We start from the raw sequence: 24952 nt of genomic DNA on the forward strand, positions 1-24952 counted from the left end.
TAGCATGAAAACACATGCAGTGCCATTTCAGTGACAATAAGGGAAAACAAATGCTGCCGGCAGACAGATTGAAACTGGATTCTTACAAGCAAGAAATGTGGCTGATTTTTCACCGCGCTAATCTCAGAACATCAAAAACAATCATAGTCGCGCTGCCACCCTGGCTGAGATCTGCTAACTCAACTCAGGTCAGAACTGAACCTAGGACTTTCTTGATCTTCATGGTACAGTACCACCACAAGGGCTCCCTTTTAATCGTTGGGGCCTCATAAGAACAATGTCCTTGAGTTTCAGACTCATTTTCAATTCCAGATTAACATCCCGTGACACCTCTGGGAAAGTTCGTGTGTGTAATTATCACTTCAGGCCAAGATTGGGATTGGGCTGGGATGTCTAGTGCTCACTGCCCAGGCTCACAGGAGGATAGCTTCATGGTAAGGTACCAGAGGGCTGGCAGTACATTTGGAACAGTAATCTTCCGGAAAACATTTAATTATTTTAATTTTGTATGATTGGGTCCCTGACTGCAAACCTGATGCATAAATACAATATCCACATTAAATCACGAGAGCTTAGAAAGCAATTGCAATAAGCATAACCATCACTGAAGGGTTTATTCAATGTGGATGTGGTCTTGTACCGGGTAAGATTTACTGAATGGTCTCAGTACAAGATCAAATCTAAATGAAATAAACTCTTCAATGAAGCCTCTCCACAACTATAAATATTTCCTCCCAATTTAAAACCAATGTTCAATTCCACAACTTGACCGTTATTGGGAACCTGAATTTATAAAACCAAAATATTGAAGCTATTTCTGCAGGAACCCACTCCTACAGCTAATAGAGGCTCGATTTTGTGACTACTGGACAGATTCTAACTCCGCACCGAATCCAGTCCCTCACACTTGCAGTGCATATCCAGCAGAAGGGACAAGTTCTGGAATTCCCTCCCTGATCCCCCCTCGCTCCTCCTCTAAGACGCTACTTAAAACCTACTTCTTTGTCCAAGCTTTTGGTCACCTGCCCTAATTTCTCCTTATGTGGATCGGTGTCAAATTCTGTGTGATAGTGGTCCTGTGAAGCACCCCTGGGACATTTTACTACTTTAAAGGCACCATATAAATACAAGTTGTCATTGTTGATATGAATACAGGAAACTTTCTGGTATCCGGCACTGACGGGACCGAGTTGGTGCTGTCCCATCAAAACTGCCGGATAAACCAGCGCTAATGTTAAAACATACGGAGCTTCTCAGCTCCGTATGAAACAACAAACCCTGTTGCTTAGCAACAGCTTCAAAACAGTCGGCCACAGCTTAAAAGCGTCTCTGTAACTAAGCAACAGCTTCAGCTAGACGCTTGGGAGCCACGACTGGAAAAAAAAAGCAACGAGAAGTAAAAAAAAACTTATAGGAAACGGCTCCTGAATTTTGCCAGTAGATAGAGCTTTCCGGACATTCAACCTCCGGTTAAACAAAAGTTTCCTGTACTTCAATTTTTGAGGCCAAGAACTAACTCCTAAATTCAATGTTTAACTTGTTAGTCAGACATGTATTGTGATTATAGGCGACCACGTTTCCTCTTTACACAAAAGTAATATGAACCATTAGATTATTGTTCTAAAATTGGAGTCGACAACTATTCTTCCAAACGTTTTGCTTCACTCTATATAGAACACAGCTGCTTCATTTCCTATGTCATTCAGATTTGCCATGGTAGCGTTTCACAAATATCTTTGGTGCCTGCCAGCCTTCTGGTGGTTTCTTCAGTCCAGCTTTCTTCCAGATTTGCTCCAAATCCCTCTCAAACTTTACCTGAGAGAACACAGGGTAATAAAATTAGATCGAAAACACCAGGGTAGAAAGCTGTAATTTAAAGCACAGGTACATGCTCGCCTAACTACACATCACTCCTGGAAGTTAAGAGAAACACATCCAATATTTGAAATCGCTTTCAACCTTTATTTATTAAATTTGACAGTTTATCTATGGGCACAATATAGATATGTTTGTTTACAAAAATTGAAAACTTCTTTCCCAAAGGTTGTAAAAATACACTGGGCTCTGCTGATGCTTACTGGGTAAATGCAACACCTGGTTTGGTGCGGAGCCATGCAGGTCAGGGCAGGAATATATAAAATTCGAACGCTGGTCAGGACTGATTTTGTGGACCTTGGGTGGGAAGAATAACTGGCCTTAGGAAATGGAGGGACGGGGTGGGAGGGGAGAATCATCTATCGCTCCTGCACCTAACTGTTATCCAGTGGCCCATGGCAGCAACTGTCTGCGTGTACATCAGGCGAGTATAAGATTGAGTGAAGCTGTGATTCCTTCCCTCTCCCAATACACACACGCAAACATTCAAATAACCAGCCACAACTTTCAGTCTAGTGCAACACATGAAGAATGGCCATTTGTCTGAGATGCTGGAGGTTGTTGGCATCCATGAAATATTACCCCACTGTCTTCAGGAAAAAGAGGTGGTGGCAGGAGAAAATTGTGGGCGGGGAAACATACTTACGTGTTCATTAATTTTTAAACACATTTATCAAGAGGTGATTTGGCTTATTGCACCCAACATGTTATGTATGGTCCAACTTGCTGGAAAGTATGTATGATCCAACTTGCTTCACTAGTGGAGTGGTACAATAATGTACTTTAATTCACTTACGCAGACATATGAAGTGTAAATAATGTGAAACTATTACTCATAAAATTAATCTTCAAAATGTTTGCTTAAAATGCCTTTGAAATCGTGTTTACCCACAGGAATGATCCCAATCCGCCTAGGTGCCTTGTAGACAAACTCCAGACATTTTACAGATATGGGTAACCACTATTATGCGAACTTACCTGCCGCCTTCGTCTGCGATTCTCCTTGATCCGTCTACGTAAAAACTTTGTACGTTTTAGCAATTTTTTGTACTTGTGCCTGTTCATCTTTCTCCTGCGAATCTTCAGCACATTTTTACACTGGATTTTGTCTATATTGTAGTCCATTGCTTCGCCATTCTCTCCAAAATGTGGCGTTCGCTCAGTAGAAGGGCAGTCATACTGCGGAGAAGGGCGCCACGGACTTATCCCGATACTTTGTCCATGGTTTGGATCCAATCTGGGTACACGGTATCTAATTGTTAGCCAACTTTCTAATGGACTGATGGACAATTTCCGTGGAATTAGGAGCTCCTCCAGCTCATGATCTAGTGCACACCAACGCTGTGGTTTCACCTTACTTTGGCTAGGCTGTGTGTAGCAATTTCTGGATAATGCACTACATTGCTGAATAGCAGAGCCAAAAAGAGATTGCGTCCCTATAAATGAAAGAATAAAGTTTGTATAAAATCTAACATCTATTCAACAAGAGCACTGAACTGATTGAAGAGCCCATTTCAAGTCCCAGTCTTGATTGTTCGAGAAATTGCGACAATTTCAGGCATGAAGCCGGGGAAGTAGGAAAAATAGACAGAGGATTTTGCTAATGCACTGCTCAAAAGCACCTTCTTATGGGCTTGACCAAGCAGCACTAAGTGCCAGCAACAAAATCCACAAAGTATTTTCCCCTTCTGTCCAAGGACAAGAGCAACAATGGGAGAGGAATAGGAAAATTAAAATTCTAAAGAAACCAAAACACTTAAATATAAAATAGAATTAAAAATCCAGAGGATGGTGGGGGGGGGTAACTCACTGCTTGAAAGTGTGGTAGAGGCAGAAACAGAAACCCTCATCACATTTAAAAAGTACTTGGATGTGCACTTAAAGTGCCGTAACCTACAGGGCTACGGACCAAGAGCTGGAAAGTGGGATTAGGCTGGAGAGCTCTTTGTCGGCCGGCACGGACAAGATGGGCCGAATGGCCTCCTTCTGTGCCGTAAATTTCTATGATTCTATGAAAAACTCCTTCTTGCTATGAGACACAATTAACTCATTGTTTCTTTTTCAGACTATAGAGGCTGGCCATTTTGTGAAGCCTTTGCACTAGGGAGCTTTTCTGCTAATCTCTGTCAGGTTGGGCCGAATGGCCTGTTTCTGTGCTGTAAATACTTTGTAATGGGTGCTTATTTTGCCACATGTATATGCAGAAAATCTGTTAGTGCATGGTTTCCTGCTGCCGAATTGCTTTAAACAGAAAGCACTCCTTCCCACTACATTTTTTATTTAATACTGTTTAAATGACACTGCAATAAAATGTCACAAGTTGGTTCAGACAAATAGCTGCCCCCAAAAAGCAAGGGAGACATAACCACTGGAATTTTCCAATGCTTCTGTTACTGAACTTTCTTGCTTGAAAAATTAATCATTTACACTGGAAAAGGCTGCATATCTGCTCGAATTGGATAACATCTGAATAAACATTTTCTGAAGTACTATTTTGTGAGCGGCAGAGTTCAGTGACAGACATACTGTGGAGCTGAAACAATCTCCTTAAAGTCATGTGGTTTTAAAAATAGAGCAAAAGAATGTTTCAGGAGTTGATTACACCAGGACCATTAACGAGAGCTTTAAAAAAAAAAGTGCTAACATTTTACATACTTGTCAGAGTCAAACTGTGAAAAAAACAACTGCAACCCAAGTGTAATGTGCGTAGCTCTAAAAAAAAACCAGGGAACTGCATCTCATCACAGTACATATATTGAACCACTGACACTCCCAGTATTACCGGTCATGGTCTAGATTTCAGCAGATTATTGTTCATTTCAAACACTTTCTTGTAAGTCTTGTGTGATTTTGCTAGTTAATGGTTATCAAATTTAAATTTGTTGTTGCAAAGTAGCAATTGCAGACACGATCAGACATGATACAATTTTTGTAAAAGACTCTGGAACTTGCACTCTGCATCTTGCACTCTGCATAGAAATACACAGAAGCTTCAACACGGAAACAGGCCATTCAGCCCAACCAGTGTGTGGGGCGTTTACCCTCCACACGAAGAAATATTCCCAATTGCATTTACCTGCCCTGTTCCCACATCTCTTTATTCCCTTTTCCTTCATCCACCTATCTAATCTAATCTTGAATGTTGACATGATTTCTAATAAGGCGTCACATAATAAGGGGTCAGCCTTGGCTCAGTGGTAGCACCCTCGTCTTCGAGTCAGAAGGTTGTGGGTTCAAGTCCCACTCAAGAGGCTTGAGCACAAAAATCTAGGCTGGCACTTCTGTTCAGCACCGAGGGAGTGCTGCACTGTTGCCATCTTTTGGATGAGACACTAGAAATTCGGGTCTCCACGGGTGAGTATGCACGGGGTACTCACCCGTAGGCCCAATGGAAGTGCCGGTTTCCTGCATGCACTGCGCATGCGCAGGAAACCGGCACTTCCGTTCCCCTGAAAGCAGGGGTTAAGAGGTCGAACGTGTGTGCAGGAGAGGCAGCGCATGCGCATCGAACCTACGTTTTTTTTGCAGGTTTTCCCGGGAGGGTAAGTCTCCAGAATTTACACATTTAAAAAGTGGTGAATTCATTAAAATTAAAAAATTTTTTCCACAGGTTTATTATTTTTAAATACTTTAAAGAAAGGTAAGTTTATTTTTAGCCCCGTTAGAAAATAAAATGATTTTTTTCAAAAATTTTAATTATTGTTTAAAATAGTTATTTCATGTAATTTATAGTTTATTTAAAAAATGTGATTAAAAAAAAAAATTTATTTGAAGATTTAGTGATGTTTTGGGGCCCGTAATATTTATAAGTTTTGACAGCTCTTCCTGTCAAACTTATGAATGAAGCATTCCCTGCTCCAATTGGCTCCCCATGGCCTATGTGATCCCAGGGGACGCATCGAACTAACTGCGCCCCTGGGATACGCAAGCACTACGCGCCGGCAGTTGGAGGCGGCCCCGGATCGGAATTTCACGGGGGTCCACAGCTCAACGGCCGGCGCGCTAGGTAAGTGCAGGTCGGGGGCTTGCACCCGCAGGAAGCCCCCGACCCAAATTTCTGGGCCATTAATACGAAGCCCCGACTGCCCTCGCAGGTGAATGTACAAGATCCCACGTCACTATGTGAAGACGACCAGAGGAGTTCTTATATCTCATTGTTGTTTGTGAAAGCTTGCTGTGTAAAAATTGGCTGCCACATTTCCAATATTACAACAGTGACTACACTTCAAAAGTACTTCATTGGCTATAAAGCGCTTTGAGACTCCTTGAAAGGCGCTACATAAATGCAAGCTCTTTTTTCTTTCTTCTTCTGTCTCAAACACGAATCCTGGAAGTGAATTCCACAACCTCACAACTCTCTATGTAAAGCTTACACAGTATTTACAGAAAAGAAAAAGACCATTCGGCTCAACTGGTCTGTGCCGATATTTATGCTCCACACGAGCCTCCTCCCACCCTTCTTAATCTAACCACATCAACAGATCCTTCTATTCCATTCTCCCTCGTGATTATCTAGCTTCATAGAAATATAGAAGATATAGGAGCAGGAGTAGGCCATTCGGCCCCTCGAGCCTGTTCCGCCATTTAATGAGATCATGGCTGATCATCCAAACTCAGTACCCTGTCCCTGCTTTCTCCCCATATCCCTTGATCCCTTTAGCCTTAAGAAATATATCTAACTCCTTCTTGAATATATTTAATGAATTGGCCTCAACTGCCTTGTGTGGTAGAGAATTCCACAGGTTCACCACTCACTGGGTGAAGAAATTCCTCCTCATCTCAGTCCTAAATGGCTTACCCCTTATCTTTAAGACTGTGACCCCTGGTTCTGGACTCCCCCGCCATCGGGAACATCCTTCCTGCATCTAGTCTGTCTAGTCCTGTTAGAATTTTATAAGTTTCAATGAGATCCCCTCTCATTCTTCTAAACTCTAGCGAATATAAGCCCAATCAACCCAATCTCTCCTCATACGTCATTCCTGCCATCCCAGGTATCAGTCTGGTGAATCTTCGTTGCACTCTCTCCATGGCAAGAACATCCTTTTTTTAAACACTTAGTCCTTTTAGAATTATTATTTACTGTGGCCCAGTTTGATTTACACCCTTGATTTCTCTGCCTTCCACTTTTGCTTTTCTCCTTCCTGTCTTTTGCTTCCCTTTCCTGTCTCCCTGCACAGGTTCCCAACCCCCTGCCATTTTAGTTTAAACCCTCCCCAACAGCACTAGCAAACACTCCCCCTAGGACATCGGTCCCAGTCCTGCCCAGGTGCAAACCGTCCAGTTTGTACTGGTCTACATCCCCCAGAACCGGTTCCAATATCCCAGGAATTTGAATCCCTCCCCCTTGCACCATTCCCCTAGCCACATATTCATCTGAAATATCCTTCTATTTCTACTCCGACTAGCATGTGGCACTGGTAGCAATCCTGAGATTACTACCTTTTGAGGTCCTATTTTTTAATTTACCTCCTACCTCCCTATATTCAGCTTTTAGAAACATAGAAGATAGGAGCAGGAGTAGGCCATTCGGCCCCTCGAGCCTGCTCCGCCATTTAATGAGATCACGGCTGATCATCCAAATTCAGTCCCTGCTTTCTCCCCATATCCCTTTAGCCTTAAGAAACATATCTAACTCCTTCTTGAATATATTTAATGAATTGGCCTCAACTGCCTTCTGTGGTAGAGAATTCCACAGGTTCACCACTTTCTGGGTGAAGAAATTCCTCCTCATCTCTGTCCTAAATGGCTTACCCCTTATCTTTAGACTGTGACCCCTGGTTCTGGACTCCCCCGCCATCAGGAACATCCTTCCTGCCTCTAGTCTGTCTAGTCCTGTTAGAATTTTGTAAGTTTCAATGAGATCCCCTTTCATTCTTTTAAACTCCAGCGAGTATAAGCCCAATCGACCCAATCTCTCTTTATACGTCATTCCTGCCATCCCAGGTATCAGTCTGGTGAATCTTTGCTGCACTCCCTCCATGGCAAGAACATCCTTCCTCAGATAAGGCGATCAAAACTGCACACAATACTCAAGGTGTGGTCTCACCAAGGCCCTGTACAACTGCAGCAAGACATCCTTGCTCCTGTACTCGAATCCTCTCGCTATGAAGGCCAACATACCATTTGCCTTCTTAACCGCCTGCTGCACCTGCCTGCTTACCTTCAGCGACTGGTGCACAAGGACACCCAGGTCTCGTTGCACTTCCCCTTCTCCCAATCGATTGCCATTCAGATAATAATCTGCCTTCCTGTTTTTGCCACCAAAGTGGATAACCTCGCATTTATCCACATTATACTGCATCTGCCCAATCACCCAACCTGTCCAAATCATACTGCATGTCTTGCTGCATCCTCCTCACAGCTCATCCCGTTTTTTACCTATATCGTTGGTACCTATATGCACCATGACAACTGGCTGTTCACCCTCCCCCTCCAGAATGCCCTGCAGCCGCTCCGAGACATCCTTGACCCTTGCACCAGGGAGGCAACATACCATCCTGGAGTCTCGTTTGCAGCCGCAGAAACGCCTATCTATTCCCCTTACAATAGAATCCCCTATCACTATAGCTCTCCTGCTCTTTTTCCTCCAGTCCTGTGCAGCAGAACCACCCATGGTGCCAGGAAGTTGGCTACTGCTGCCTTCCCCTGATAAGCCATCGCCCCCAACAATATCCAAAGCGATATATCTATTTGAGAGGGGGATGGCTACAGGGGACCCCTGCACTACCTGCCTGCGCCTACTACTCTGCCTGGCGGTCACCCATTCCCTTCCTGCCTGTGCAGCCTTTACCTGTGGTATGACCAACTCCCTAAACATCCTCAGCATCGCGAATGCTCCAGTACGTATCCATTCGCAGCTCCAGCACTGCAATGCGGTCTGCCAGTAGCTGCAGCTGAATACACTTCCCACACACATGGTCGTCAGGGACACAGGAAGTGTCCCTGATTTCTCACATAGTGCAGGAGGAGCATGCCACGGGGCCGAGCTGTGCTGCCATGACTTACCCTTTAATTAATTAAAATTAAATCAAATCAATACCACCAATTACACTACAATTGAATGATATACTCAAGGGCCCTTGTTTACTAGCACTCCCCGCTACACAACAGAGAGTGTAGAAACTATAAACAACAAAATTAAGTTTGGAAAAAAGTGAGAGAGAGAGAAAAACTCACCAACCTTAAATGCATCTATGCTCTTCGCTTCAACTACTCCTTGTGGTAGGGAGTTCCACGTTCTAACCACTCTCTGGGTAAATAAGTTTCTCCTGAATTCCCTATTGGATTTATTAGTGACTATCTCTTGCTCCCTATTCTAAAACACTTGCATTTAATTTTGTGTCTATGGCTTCTCATTCCACACTCATCTACTGGAAACAGTCGACTTTTGGCAACCCTGTCCCATCCTTTCATAATTTTAAACACCTCTCCATAATCCACATAGGAACCTAGTTGTTCTAAAGTCTTTCTTCATATTTGTATTTCATCAAACCAGGCAGCATGGTACCGTCCCTAAAGCCTCAATATCCTTCCTACAACGGGAAGCCCAATACTGAACAGTATTTTAACTCCAGTTTTATTAAGGTTTTATAAAGGCTCATCATTACCTCTTGGCTTTTATATTCTTGTGATAAAACCTAGAATCCCATTAGCTTTTTTTGAAAAAAGGCACGGAGACAAAAAGTGGTTAAAACGCCTATTTTCCCCCAAAGACTGCAAATAATAATCAATTTGTTAGCCTGTTTTGGTCATTGATAAATAGCTCTCACCCATTTTACTGGAAGGTCCCAGATGCTGTGCTTGTGAACACAGGGAGATAAAAGATAGGGAGAGAGACAGGCTTTAAACAGAAAGCGGAGGGGACAAGATTTGCCCAGGCTCAGAAGGAGAATGCAGGAGGGTATAGAATCATACAATGATACAGCACAGAAGGAGGCCATTCCGCCCATTGTGCCTGTGCCAGCTCTTTGAAAGAACTGTCCAATTAGTCCTACTCCCCTGCTCTTTCCCCATAGCCCTGCAATTTGTTTTCCCTTCAAGTATTTATCTAATTCTCTTTTGAAAGCTATTGAATCTGCTTCCACCACCCTTTCAGGCAGTGCATTCCAGATCACAACAATGTGCTGCATAAAAAAAAGTTTCCTCCTGTCGCCTCTGGTTCTTTTGCCAATCACCTTAAATCTGTGTCCGCTGATTACCGACCTTTCTGCCACAGTTTCTCCTTATTTACTCTATCTAAATCCTTCCTGATTTTGAACACCTCTATCAAATCTCCTCAAACTTCTCTGCTCTAAGGAGAACAACTCCAGCTTCTCCAGTCTATCCACATAACTGAAGTCCCGCATCCTTCTGCACCCTACCTAAGGCCTAAAGTGTGGTGCCCAGAATTGAACACAATACTCCATCTGAGGCCTAACCAGTGTTTATAAAAGTTTAGCATAACTTCCTTACTTTTGTACTCTATGCCTCCGTTTATAAAGCTAAGGATCCAATACGCCTTTCTTAAACAGCCTTCTCAACCTGTCCTGCACTTTCAAAGATTTGTGTACATACACCCTGCAAGATACCCTATTCTTATATACATATATACATGTAGGATTCGGATTTGGTTTAATCTCATATGATTAAGGTTTTTACTTTCTTTTCACTTATAAAATAGCTTGTTGGCGTAATGTAGCTAGAAATAATAAAATGGTCAAGTTGCTCATTCCCAGAATGCTTCAGGATACGGATGACATTTAGCAAGAAAAAGCTTTGTCAGCAAGGAGGGGTCTTTTGTTCGCAAGGAATGCTTAGATAAGGGGTCAAAGGTCTTTCAGATAAAAGGGTAGCCTATATCACAAACAAACAAGAAAATGATCAACAGATTAGTTAGGAAAACCGAACAACTCTCATCACACCATAATGATTCATCAAGGTTACAAGGGATGGGTGTACTGACTAGAGCCCTATAAAGATCTTTAGCTTTCCTTCACAATGCGCAGACAAGAACGAAAGAATCGATGATGGTTACGTCTCTATGCAGACAGAAAGCGGGTAATATTGTTTATTTCACTGTATGACTATTGCTTAAGACACTGCGTGCATCAAGACTCAGTCAAACTCAATAAAGATTATTTGCAACGAAGAAATGGTGTCAAGTTTGAGAAACTTACAACCCCAGGTGTTTCTGTTCCTGCACCCTCTTTAAAATTGTAACATTTAGTTTATATTGCCTCTCCTCATTCTTCATACCAAAATATATCTCTTCACACTTCTCTGCGTTAAATTTCAATTGCCATGTCTGCCCATTCCACTGGTCTGTCTATGTCCTCCTCATTGTTTACTACATTTTCGAGTTTCGTGTCATCTGTGTTAAGTATGTGTATTGTATTGAACAATTAACACAAAGACTTAAACGTATAACTCAAACAGGTCTTTACTGGTTGGAGGTAGGGACTGCACGTAGGTCTTTACTTCAGGCCCACAGGCGGGAACTGAGGGGAGATCAGTACCCACAGTACTATTTATACCCCTATGGCCAGGAGTGGTACTGCGTATCACTACGCCCTACAAGTAGTGCAGTCCTGTCCATAGGTTCAAAGTAGCACACATATTACATACACAACAATCTGCAAACTTTGAAACTATGCCCTGTATACCCAAGTCCAGGTCAAGAGCAGTGATCCTAATAACGACCCCTTAGGAACACCACTCCAGTCTGAAAACCAACCGTTCACCACCACTCTCTGTTTCTGTCCCTTAGCCAATTTTGTATCCACGCTGTCGCTTTGATCCCTCGGGCTTTAATTTTGCTAACAAGTTTATTATGTGGTACTGCATCAAACGCCTTTTGAAAGTCCATACACACATTAACTGCACTACCCTCATCCACCCTCTCCGTTACTTCAAAGAATTCAATCCAGTTAGTCGAACATGATTTGTCTTTAACAAATCCATGCTGACTTTCGTTCATTGGCATAAAATTTTCCAAGTGCCAATTAATTTTTTTCAGGATCATTGTCTCAAATTTTCCCCACCACCACCACCACCACCATTAGGCTGACTGGCCTGTAATTACCGGATTTATCCCCCTCCCTTTTTTTTTTTGAGCTGGGGTGTAACATTTGCAAACCATCATCACTCTTTCCTTTCCCTCTTTCTAGGTCTGCTCTGTTTGCATCTCCCCCTTCCTTATTTACCCTCTCAATAAGGACATTGGTACCCGTCTGGCTCAAGTGAAGCCTATTCCTTCTGTGCAGCTTGCCTCTATCAAGAACATGTCCCAATGTCTGAGAAATCTGAAACATTCTCTTCTACATCATCTTTCTAGCCAAATATTGACATGCCTAATCTGCTTCTCCCTAACTTGCCCAGCATGTGGCACTGGGAGTCATAGAGTTATACAGCACAGAAAGAGGCCCTTCGGCCCATCATGTCTGCGCCGTCCATCAAGCCCTGTCCAGTCTAATCCCATTTTCCAGCATTTGGTCCATAGCCTTGTATGCAATGGCATTTCAAGTGCTCATCCAAATGCTTCTTGAATGTTGTGAGGGTTCCTGCCTCTACCACCCTTTCAGGCAGTGAGTTCCAGACTCCAACCACCCTTTGGGTGAAAAAGTTCCTCCTCAAATCCCCTCTAAACCTCCCGCCCTTTACCTTGAATCTATGCCCCCTTGTTATTGACCCCCCTACTAAGGGGGAAAGTTCCTCTTTATCTACCCTATCTATGCCCCTCATCATTTTGTACACCTCAATCAGGTCCCCCCTCAGCCTTCTTTGCTCCAAGGAAAACAACCCCAGCCTGTTTAGTCTTTCTTCATAGCTGAGGCGCTCCATCCCAGGTAACATCCTGGTGAATCTTCTCTGCACCCTCTCCAAAGCAATCACATCCTTCCTATAGTGAGGCGACCAGAAATGCACACAGTACTCCAGCTGTGGCCTTACCAGCATTTTGTACAGCTCCATCATAACCTCCCTGCTCTTACATTCTATGCCTCGGCTAATGAAGGCAAGTATCCCATATGCCTTTTTAACCACCTTATCTACCTGATCCGCTGCCTTCAGGGATCTATGTACATGTACACCAAGGTCCCCCTGACCCTCTGCTTCCTAGGGCCCTACCACTCATTGTGTATTCCCTTGCCTTATTTGTCCGTCCAAAATGCATCACCTCGCACTTTTCAGGGTTAAATTCCATTTGCCACTTTTCCGCCCATCTGACCAACCCGTTTATATCGTCCTGTAGCCTGAGGCTTTCCTCCTCGCAATTTACCACCCCACCAATTTTCGTGTCATCTGCGAACTTACTGATCATACCTTTTACATTCTCATCCAAATCATTTATGTAGATCACAAACAGCAAGGGACCCAGCACCGATCCCTGAGGTACCCCACTGGACACAGGCTTCCAGTCACAAAAGCAACCTTCGACCATCACCCTCTGCCTCCTGCCACTCAGCCAGTTTAGGATCCAACGTGCCAAGGCACCCTGGATCCCATGGGCTCTTACCTTCTTGACCAGTCTCCTATGCGGGACTTTGTCAAAAGCCTTACTGAAGTCCATGTAAACCACATCCACAGCATTTCCCTCATCCACACACCTAGTCACCCCCTCGAAAAATTCAATCAGATTGGTCAGGCATGATTTACCCTTGACAAAGCCATGCTGACTATCCCCGATTAATCCTTGCCTCTCCAAGTGGAGACTAATTTTGTCCCTCAGAATTTTTTCCAATAATTTCCCTACCACAGATGTTAGACTCACTGGCCTGTAATTCCCTGGTTTATCCCTGCTACCCTTCTTGAATAAAGGTACTACGTTAGCTGTTCTCCAGTCCTCTGGTACATCCCCTGTGGCCAGAGAGGTTCTGAAAATTTGTGTCAGAGCCCCTGCAATCTCCTCCTTTGCCTCACACAGCAGCCTGGGATACATCTCGTCCGGGCCTGGGGATTTATCCACTTTTTGGCCTGCTAAAACCGCTAGTACCTCCTCCCTCTCGATGCTAATATGTTCAAGTATATCACAGTCCCCTTGCCCGATTTCTATGTCTACATCGTTCTCCTCCATAGTGAACACAGATGCAAAAAATTCATTTAAAACCCCGCCTACATCATCTGGCTCTACACACAGATTGCCACTTTGGTCCCTAATGGGCCCTACCCTTTCCCTGGTTATCCTCTTGCCCTTAATATACTTATAAAACATCTTAGGATTTTCCTTTATTTTGCTCGCCAGTGTTATTTCATGGCCCCTCCTCGCTCTCCTAATTTCTTTTTTAAGTATGCCCCTGCACTTTTTATACTCCTCTAGGGCTTCCTCCGTCTTTAGTCTTTTGTAACTGCCAAAAGCCCCCCTTTTTTTTCCTAATGCATTTTTGTATATCCCTTGTCATCCAAGGTTCCCTTTGCTTGTTGGTCCCACCCTTGACCTTTACAGGAACATGTTGGCGTTGTACTCTCTCTATTTCCCTTCTGAAAGTCTCCCACTGCTTTGATGTGGATTTTCCTATAAGTAGCTGCTCCCAGTCCACTTTGGCCAGATCCTGCCTTATCATATTAAAATCGGCCTTCCCCCAATTTAGAACCCTTATTTCCGGGCCGTCTTTGTCTTTTTCCATGACCACCTTAAATCTCACCGAATTATGGTCACTGTCGCCAAAATGCTCTCCTACTGACACTTCCACCACTTGCCCGGCTACATTCCCTAGAATTAGGTCCAGTACCGCCCCCTCTCTTGTAGGACTTTCTACACGCTGGCTCAAAAAGCTCTCCTGGATGCACTTTAAGAATTCTGCACCCTCTAAGCCTTTCACACTCTGACTATCCCAATTAATATTGGGGAAGTTGAAATCCCCCACTATTATTACCCTATTATTTTCGCACTTCCCTGAGATTTGCCTACATATCTGTTCCTCTATCTCCCCCTGACTGTTTGGGGGCCTATAGTACACTCCCAGCAAAGTGCTTGCCCCCTTTTTGTTTTTAAGTTCTACCCATATGGCCTCATTAGAGGAACCCGCTAATATATCATCCCTCCTTACAGCAGTAATTGACTCCTTAATTAATATTGCAACACCCCCTCCCCTTTTACACCCCCCCTCTGTCTCGCCTGAAGATTCTATACCCCGGAATATTGAGCTGCCAGTCCTGACCCTCCCTCAACCATGTCTCCGTGATAGCAACAATATCGTACTCCCATGTGTTCAACAACAACTTCAGTTCATCCACCTTATTTGCAAGACTCCTTGCATTAAAATAAATGCCTTCCAGCCTTGCCATATTCCCTTTTGCCTTCACATATTTGCTCTGCCTTCCCAGCTGACTTGTTTTTTCCTCCGTATTTGGCTGTAATTCACCCCCTACTATAGCTCCACTCTGTATCCCATCCGCCTGCCAAGTTAGTTTAAACCCCCCCAAACAGTGCTAGCAAACCTCCCCGCAAGGATATTGGTCCCCCTCTGGTTCAGGTGTAAACCGTCCGACTTGTACAAGTCCCACCTTTCCCAGAAGCAGACCCAGTGATCCAGGAAACTAAAGCCCTCCCTCCTGCACCAACTCTTTAGCCACGCATTCATCTGTTCTATCTTCCTATTCCTATACTCACTGGCACGTGGCACCGGGAGTAATCCAGAGATTACAACCTTTGAGGTCCTGCTCTTTAATCTTCTACCTAGCTCCCTAAATTCTTGCTGCAGGACCTCATCCCTCTTTTTATCTATGTCGTTGGTACCAATGTGGACCACGACCTCTGGCTGTTCGCCCTCCCCCTCCAGAATGCCCTGCAGCCGCTCAGTGACATCCTTGACCCTGGCACCAGGGAGGCAACAAACCATCCTGGATTCACGTCTACGGCCACAGAAACGCCTATCTGTTCCCCTTACTATAGAATCCCCTACCACTATTGCTCTCCCACTCTTTTTCCTCCCTTCCTGGGCAGCAGGAGCACCCCCAGTGCCAGTAAGTTGGCTGCTGCTGCCTTCCTCTGGTAAGTCATCCCCCTCAACAGTATCCAAAGCGGTATACCTGGTTGAAAGGGGGATGGCCACAGGGGTCCCCTGCACTACCTGCCTGCTTCTATTGTTCCGCCTGGTGGTCACCCATTTCCCTTCTGCCTGTGCAGCCCTACCCTGCGGTGTGACCAACTCACTGTACGAGTAATTCGCGACCCTCTCAGCATCGTGAATGCTCCACAACCCATCCACCCGCAGCTCCAGCGCCGCAAGACGGCCCGTTAGTAGCTGCATGCATTTCTGGCACACGTGTTGGTCAGGGACACTGGCAGCGTCCCTGAATTCCCACATAGAGCAAGAGGAGCACATCACGGGGCTGGGCTCTCCTGGCATGGCCTACCCCTTTAATCAATTTAAGTTAACTTAGTTCAATACCACCAGTAAAGTAAGCCTTCCCTGGTCTCTGGAGCCCTTTGTAGGCCCGCTCTGCCGCTGAAGCACCCGCCGAAGCTCTGAGGCCTTGCCTCACCTAACTCCCTGGCTCACCCAACTCTCAGCACTCAGTGCAAAATCGCACTTCAAAGCCTGTTTTTATAGGCCCTGAAACAAAGACTTGCTGAGCTGAGCCCAGCTACAGCAGAACCAGGTTAACCAGATTACTCCAGTTTCCCTTGTTAACTGCCTTCAGCTGCTCTGAGTTGTAGGACTTGTTTATCCCTTTTTAACCCTGCTTAAAGCTGAGAAATTTAATTTTAAACAGTAAACAGTACACAGTAAATGTGGAACAAACAAAAGTTTGATTTCAGCAACCAGTTAAGACTCCCTGACTCACCCAACTCTCAGCAACCAGTTAAGACTCCCTGACTCACCCAACTCTCAGCACTCTGTTGAAAATCGCACTCAGTAATCCTGAGATTACCATCAATGCCTCACAAATTAGTCTGGAACCAAAGTCCTTAATACCTGCATTCTACTCTTTCCTAAGTTATTGGTTCTTACATGAACCACAACTTCTGGTTGGTTTCCCTTCCTTTTCAGAATATTTTTCACCCTTATTATAAGTACATAAGAAATAGGTGCAGTAATAGGCCATATGGCCCTTTGAGTCTGCTCCGCCATTCATTAAGATCATGGCTGATCTTCAACCTCAACTCCACTTTCCCGCCCGATCCCCACATCCCTTGATTGCCTTAAGAGTCCAAAAATCTATCTTTCTCAACAACTCAGTATCCACAACCCTTTGGGGTAGAGAATGCCAAAGATTCACAACCCTCTGAGTGAAGAAATTCCTCCTCAACGCAGTCTTAAATGGCCGACCCTTTATCCTGAGACTGTGACCCCTAGTTCTAGACTCTCCAGCCTGGGGAAGCAACCTCTCAGCATCTACCCAGTCAATCCCCCTCAGAATCGTATATGTATCAATGAGATCATCTTTCATTCTTCTAAACTCCAGAGAGTATAGGCCCAATCTACTTACCCCAACACCTGGGAGGCAACGTACCATTAGAAACGGACGGTCAAGGAGACAAAATAGGCTGTCTCTTTACAAAAAGTTGGAGCATTGCATTTTTTGACACAGAAGTGGCCGAGACAGAAAATTGGGTAAGTATTTCAAAAGGAGGAAGATACTGGAGAACAGAGCAGTGGAATTAATTTCAGATTGTTGTAGAAAAGAGCCAAGTGTAAATGTCTTTGGTTATAACACTAGCTGATGGACCAAATGGCTTCCTTCTGCCCTAAAATGTCCCTGATTCTATGACACTTCAGCTCACCTGGAAATCTGGGTGCTTTCACCAGTTGCAAAGCCAATCGTGACAGGAACATTATAGTCATTCATTCAGGAGCAAGTGTAGAAAAAACCTCAGTTGTGTCTGAAAAAAGAAATGAGAGTCTAGAGTTAGTCTCAGTTCCACTGAAACATCAAAATACAAGTTCTTGCAGATACAGACTCAGGTGGCGGGGTCGCGGCGAGAACCCGAGTTCAGACCGACGGATAAACCAAGCTGCAGACTCGGGAGGCACTGAGCCCTGGACCTCCCGGTCACCGGGCCTTGGGCTCCGGGCCTCGCTCCCTCTCGGTCACCGGGGCTCCGGGCCGCCTCAACTCACCCAATCCACTGTGGGGGTTCTGTGATTCTGTGAATCCAGAACATCCCGCACTTCCGGAGACACTACGCAAACTCATCCCCCGGACCCACAGGCCCCGGGAGCCGGAGCGAAGGTTCCGCCTCACAAACCCGCTCCACGCAGCTGCAGCAAACGGCGCTGAGTTTGTTATTTACAATTACAGCGAATTTAGATTCTTACCACTTCAAAAAAAAATCGACTTTGATTAGAAATAATAATAATGAGACTAAACAGGTCTGAAGGGTTCAGAAAGATCACATCCTTTGGGAAATTATGATGCTGGATGTCCAGACTTGGCCTGGATTTTCCTCATGGGCGCAAACTCGGGCCACAAAATTGCCAGGCCCAATATTGGTCACCGCCCCGGGGGATTATTAACGCTCTCCGCCCAGGGTGAGTATTAACCCACTCCACCCCGGGGGATTATTAACCCTCTCCGCCCAGGGTGAGTATTAACCCTCTCCGCCCAGGGGATTATTAACCCTCTCCGCCCGGGGGAGTATTAACCCTCTCCGCCCAGGGTGAATATTAACCATCTCCTCCCGGGAAGTATTAACCCAGTCCGCCCCAGGGAGTGTTAACCCTCTCTGCTCCGGGAAGTATTAACCATCTTCAGCCGGGGGAGTATTAACCGTCTCCACCCCAGGGGGAGTATTAACCGTCTCCGCCCCAGGGGGAGTATTAACCCTCTTCGCCCAGGGGTATATTAACCCTCTCTGCCCCGGGGGGGGGGGGGTATTAACCCTCTCTGCCCCGGGGAGTATTAACCCTCTCTGCCCTGGGGAGTATTAACCATCTCCACCCGGGGGAGTATTAACCCTCTCCGCCCCGGGGGGAGTATTAACCCTCTCCACCCTGGGGAGTATTAACCCTCTCTGCCCCGGGGTGTATTAATCCTCCCTGCCCCGGGGTGTATCAACCCCCTCCGCCCGGGGGAATATTAACCCCCTCCGCCCAGGTGAGTATTGGTCCCTCCCCGCCCAGGGGAGTATTAACCCCCTCCACCCAGAGGAGTATTAACCCCCTCCGCCCAGGGAGTATTAAGCCCCCTCTGCCTGGGAGAGTATTTGTTGTGTATGTACCTTTAAGAGAATAACTGGTCTCAGACTGCAGTACCGGCAGTGACCACCCCTGTATAAAAGGCGCTAGTGAGCCTCTGTTGTTTTCAGTTCCACTATTGACTTCCATCAGTAAAGACGTGTTTTGTTCAACTCCTGCTGTCCGTGTTTCAATCATTCACGGACGTAATACTGGCGACGAGCAGATACGAACCTACCTACAGTCTGCACCACCTCCTGGGATCCATTCCTACAGCGAAGTGAGCAGAGGTCGAGGCCGGAAAGAAAAGAAAGTAAGAGGCAGTAGAAACGGGCGTCGACCATGGGCATCCGCCCTGTGTTGCAGAGTTGAAGATTGCTGGAGAAGCTGTCGGAAGCGGGGCCTGGTTCCTGTCGACGGTGCTTCAGCTAATCGGGCTGGTGGCAGGTACTGCACTGATCCTTCCTGGGCTGCGGCGGTCGCGAACTCGAGCGGGTGGTTTGCAACGGGGCCGAGCAGCGTTGTCGGGAAGAGAGAGAGGGTGGAGCACACAGGGCGTGGCCGGTGCTACGAAGCCGGGCTGCGTATAGACCCGCGAAGAGGGAGGCAAGAGTCCCACAGGGTTGTTCCACGACGGGAAAATAAAAAATAAAAAAAAATAAAAATATTAAACGTGCAAGAAACCGCGAGGAGCTGCAGGTTGCAACGGGAACCGCGGAAAGCAGCGCTAACAACAGCGGGGAAGAAGGCAAAGCGCGGGAGGCGCCATCTTAATCAGCGGGGAAGAAGGCAAAGCGCGGGAGGCGCCATTTTGTTAAATCGGGGAAGAAGGCAAAGCGCGGGAGGCGCCATTTTAGATTTGCAAGATGCCGAAGACTGGCTGTATCACTGCTTTTGATAATACAATAGAGGACTGGACCACGTATGTGGAAAGAGTCGAGGTATATTTCGAGGCAAACGAAATAGCGGAGGAGAAAAAGGCATCGATATTGCTAAACTTAATGGGCGCTAGAACGTACGGCCTATTGTGGGACCTGATTACTCCAGCCAAACCGAAGGCGAAGAGTTTTAACGAAATTGTTGCTGTCCTACAGGAACACCTAAACCCTGCACCGCTGTTGATAGCAGAAAGATTTAAATTCCACAGGAGAACTCAGCATAAAGATGAGAGCAATGCTGAGTACCTTACGGAACTACGCAAGCTATCAAAGCACTGCCAGTTCGGAGCCGGACTGGCAGATACCCTACGGGACAAATTTGTCTGTGGACTCCTGAGTGAAGGAACACAGAAGAAGTTACTCTCAGAGAAAGAGATGACGCTAGATAAGGCTTTCAGCGTGGCAGTATCGTATGAAGCAGCAGCCAGGGGAGCTGCAGAAATTCAACAAAAACCACAGGAATACGGCACTCACAAAATGACACGGGGATTTGCAAAATGTTATCGCTGCGGCAGAACTAACCATGACCAGAAGGACTGCTGGTCCAAAGACAAAATATGCAGGCAATGCGGGAAGATGGGACGCATTGCACGAGTTTGCAGGTCTGGGAAGAAGACCAGCGACAACAAAAAGGCTACTAAGGAACCGTACAAGAAAGTACAAAAGATGACGGACAGTAGTTCCGAAGACCAGATGAGCGATAGTGAATCCGGGAACAGGAGACTAAGCTGTCTCAAACTTCACAATGTAATCGCAAAAGAGGATCACCGAACCATTTGGGTCACCCTCACGATAGCAGGGTCCCAAGTTAAAATGGAATTGGATACAGGATCAGTGCTAACCGTCATGAATCGACGAGACTAAGAGCGGCTATTTTCACACATACCCTTGAGAGAGACATCCATCGTCTTGACGACGTATATGGGGCAAAAAGTATACCCCAGAGGAAAAATAAGGGTGCCTGTCGAATACAACGGCAAGAAAATATGGAAATTGTATCTCTACATACTGCCAAATGGTGGACCACCGTTATTGGGACGGGAATGGATCAGGAAGATAAACTTAGATTGGCACTCCATTCATGCAATGACGGTAAAAAAGATGAAGACGTCACTCCTGGACGATTGACAACAATCTTAGCTAACGCCAAAGCGGTATTTCAACAAGAACTGGGCACGCTTAAAGGCGTAACCGCCTCGATAAAAATAGAAGAGAATGCAGTTCCCAAGTTTTTCAAAGCAAGACCGGTACCATATGCAATTCGCCCAGCCGTCGAGGCAGAGCTGGAGAATCTGGAGAAGGCAGGCGTGTTGTCTAAGGTCGACTGGAGCGAGTGGGCGACACCCATCGTTCCTGTCATGAAGAAAACGTTAAGCAATAAGTCCGGGGAGCCAAGGAAGATTCGCATCTGTGGAGATTTCAAGGTGACGGTGAACCCAGTCCTTCACACAGTACAATATCCTCTTCCAAGGATAGAAGACATCTTCGCCTCACTGTCTGGAGGGAAGCGTTTTACAAAAATTGACCTAGCACAAGCATATTTGCAGATGGAGGTTGAAGAGTCCTCTAGGAAGTATCTCACGATAAACACTCACAAAGGTCTTTACCAGTATCATCGATTGGTATTCGGAGTAGCATCGGCTCCGGCGATATGGCAAAGAGCGATGGAACAAGTCCTGCAAGGGATTCCGGGGACTCAGTGTTACTTGGACGACATCCTTGTGACAGGTGAAGATGACAGTGAACACCTTAACAACCTAGAACAGGTGCTCACTAGACTACGGGAACATGGGCTGCGAGCCAACCGCCCCAAGTGCGAATTTTTAAAGAAACAGGTATCGTATTGTGGCCACATAATTGATGAAGAGGGGTTACATAAGTCCCCTGACAAAATTGAAGCGGTTGTTAAGGCCCCAGCGCCTGAAAATGTGTCGCAACTGAGGTCATTCCTCGGATTGGTGAATTACTACCATAAGTTTTTGCCGAATTTGTCGACAATTCTGCACCCACTGAATGCCCTGCTACGAACGGGGGTAGCATGGAAATGGAGCGATGATTGTAAGCGGGCCTTTCAGAAGAGTAAGGACTTAATCACTTCAAGGGAAGTATTGGCTCACTACAACCCAGCACTGCCAATCAGACTGGCGTGTGATGCGTCTCCCTACGGCATTGGGGCGGTACTGTCACATAAATTCCTTGATGGTTTGGAGAGGCCGATAGCTTTTGCGTCACGCTCATTAACTTCTGCCGAGCGTAACTACGCTCAGATTGACAGAGAGGCCCTCAGCCTAGTGTGGGGGGTGAAGAAGTTCAATCACTACGTGCACGGTCAAAAATTTACTCTACTAACCGATCATCAACCTCTTGTCTCCATTTTCAACCCTCAGAAGGGCGTACCGATAATGACAGCACAACGGCTGCAGAGGTGGTCCCTATTCCTAGGGGCACACCAATATGACATCGAGTACAAAGGAACTAAACAGCATGGAAATGCTGATGGATTGTCACGCCTACCGTTGCCGACGGTGGAAGAAGAAGACCTTGCAGTGGATCCAATGGAGTTATTCCACTCGACCATAGTCGAATGTCTCCCTGTGACGAATGCAAACATAGAAAAGGAAACACGGAATGACCCGACACTATCACGGGTCTATGATTTAACGGTGAAGGGATGGCCAGCACATGGCGAACCACTGCTGCCAGCATTCTCGCCGAGAAGAGAACAGCTGTCAGTGTGCAGAGGAACCTTGATGTGTGGATCCAGAGTAGTAATTCCACCTAAGTTGACGGATAGAGTGCTCAATGAGCTTCATGAGGGTCATCTGGGTGGGGTAAAAATGAAGAACTTAGCCAGAGCGTTTGTGTGGTGGCCGGGAATCGATAGAGAAATCGAAGAGATGACCAAAAGCTGTGTAGGATGCCAGAAGGTCCAAAACGCCCCACCACAAGCTCCTCTGCATCCATGGGAGTGGCCCTCATCTCCCTGGCAAAGGGTGCACATTGATTTTGCTGGTCCCTTCATGGACTCGATGTTTTTAATTGCGGTGGATGCACATTCAAAGTGGCCAGAGGTAATAAAAATGTCCTCAACCACCACGGAAAAAACTATCACAGTTTTACGAACCATATTCGCCAGGAATGGGCTGCCTGAACAGATTTGCTCTGACAATGGACCACAGTTTGTGTCTGAAGAGTTCCGGAGGTTCTTAAAGAACAATGGTGTTAAGCATTACACATCTGCCCCATATCATCCAGCCACTAATGGATTGGCCGAGAGGTTTGTCCAAACATTCAAGAAGGCTATCAAGGCAATGTGTAATGAAGATATACCCCTACAACACAAGGTGGACAACTTCTTGTTTGCCTACCGGAATGCGACACATGCGGTTACCAACCAAACTCCAGCCATGATGTTCTTCAATCGAAGACTACGATGCCGCTTGGATTTGGTTAAGCCAAACGTCCGAAGAGATGTGGAGAACAGGCAGTTTCAGAATATGAATGAAAGGCCAACCAGGAGTTTTAAGATAGGTCAACCAGTTTTGGCCCGGGACTACCGCACTGAGAAATGGCAGCCAGGAACGATTTGTACACAAGGACCTCTCATGTATACCGTGGACATTGGGGAGAGCATTGTAAGACGCTATGCTGACCAGATTCTAGAGTCACTGGAAAACGTCAACTCCACACCACGATCTGATACACCTGGTAATGAAATCGACGTTCCAATTGCAGCTACCGCAGAACCGGTAATATTGGAAGATGAACCAAACGACGACATTGATCCCGACTCAACATTGCCAGAAGAACCTGATACCCCAAAGAGGCGTTATCCAGACAGAATCAGGAAGCCTCCACAAAGACTGAACTTATAATTGCTTAAACTTAACCAATGTATCTAGCAACTGTAATTGTGATTGTAATTAGTTATCATTTAGTTGTTAAATGAATGTTATGTACTGTTCATCTAAAAGGGGAGGAATTGTTGTGTATGTACCTTTAAGAGAATAACTGGTCTCAGACTGCAGTAACCACCCCTGTATAAAAGGCGCTAGTGAGCCTCTGTTGTTTTCAGTTCCACTATTGACTTCCATCAGTAAAGACGTGTTTTGTTCAACTCCTGCTGTCCGTGTCTCAATCATTCACGGACGTAATAGTATTAACCCCCTCCGCCCGGGGGAGTATTAACCCTCTCTGCCTGGAGGAAACCATTTACCGCTCTTTTACCACTCGCGGCCATTTTAACGCTGCTGCTTTCTCAAACGTTTGATGCACCCGCCTGACTCAGGTGGGAGCAGGGGACATGACACTCTGAGCATGTGACGTCTGCAAATGTTATTGCATTTACCTTCTAGAGATTGGATCCCCTGTAGTTGAGTATTTTTGCTCCTGGCTTCGCACCATTAACTGTTGTGCGAGAAGTTGCGAGCAGCAGGAGGGGAAACCGAGGTCGGGGGAGCGATTCGCAGACGGGAAGCCAGAGGTTGGAGGAACTTTGATTTCATCAATAACTACAACAACAACTTGCATTTATATAGCACCTTTAACATAGTAAAACGTCCCAAGGTGCTTCACAGGAGCGATTATCAAACAAAATTTGACACCGAGCCACATAAAGAGGTATTAGGACAGGTGACCAAAAGCTTGGTCAAAGAGGTTTTAAGGAGTGTTTTAAAGGAGGAACGGCAGAGAGGTTTAGGAAGGGAATTCCAGAGCTTAGGCAACTGAAGGCACAGCCGCCAATGGTGGAGCAAAGGAAATCGTGGGTGTGCAAGAGGCCAGAATTGGAGGAGCACGGAGAGTTGTAAGGCTGGAGGAGGTTACAGAGATAGGGAGGGGCATGGAGGGATTTGAAAACAAGGATGAGAATTTTAAAATGGAGCCAATGTAGGTCAGCAAGCATAGGGGTGATGGGTGAATGGGATTGGTGCGAGTTAGGATACAGGCAGCATAGTTTGGATGAGCTCCAGCTTACAGCGGTTGGAAGGTGGGAGGCTGGTCAGGAGTGCATTGGAATAGTCGAGTCTGGAGTTAACAAAGGCA

The 24952-nt window shown here is 45.8% G+C and overlaps 1 protein-coding gene across 3 annotated transcripts; it reads right to left on the bottom strand.

Moving 5' to 3' along the window:
- Positions 1 to 484: 484 nt before the first annotated feature.
- On the bottom strand, positions 485 to 18209 carry aurkaip1 (aurora kinase A interacting protein 1). Of its 3 annotated transcripts, none has more exons than XM_085967112.1 (4): positions 18114 to 18209; positions 17579 to 17677; positions 2854 to 3311; positions 485 to 1815 (listed from the first exon to the last, which is right to left on the bottom strand). In XM_085967112.1, exons 2-4 carry the CDS (start codon positions 17637 to 17639, stop codon positions 1699 to 1701), a joined length of 636 nt encoding a protein of 211 aa, XP_085823238.1. In that variant the 5' UTR covers positions 17640 to 17677; positions 18114 to 18209; the 3' UTR covers positions 485 to 1698. The 3 variants fall into 3 exon arrangements, with proteins under 3 accessions (XP_085823238.1, XP_085823237.1, XP_085823239.1); XM_085967111.1 differs by lacking the exon at positions 18114 to 18209 and adding an exon at positions 17916 to 18005; XM_085967113.1 differs by lacking the exon at positions 18114 to 18209 and adding an exon at positions 17756 to 17891.
- Positions 18210 to 24952: the final 6743 nt, after the last annotated feature.

Source organism: Somniosus microcephalus, chromosome 25 (genome assembly GCF_052327205.1).
Source record: "Somniosus microcephalus isolate GS21.2 chromosome 25, FLI_Smic_1.0, whole genome shotgun sequence".
Lineage (NCBI taxonomy): Eukaryota > Metazoa > Chordata > Chondrichthyes > Squaliformes > Somniosidae > Somniosus > Somniosus microcephalus.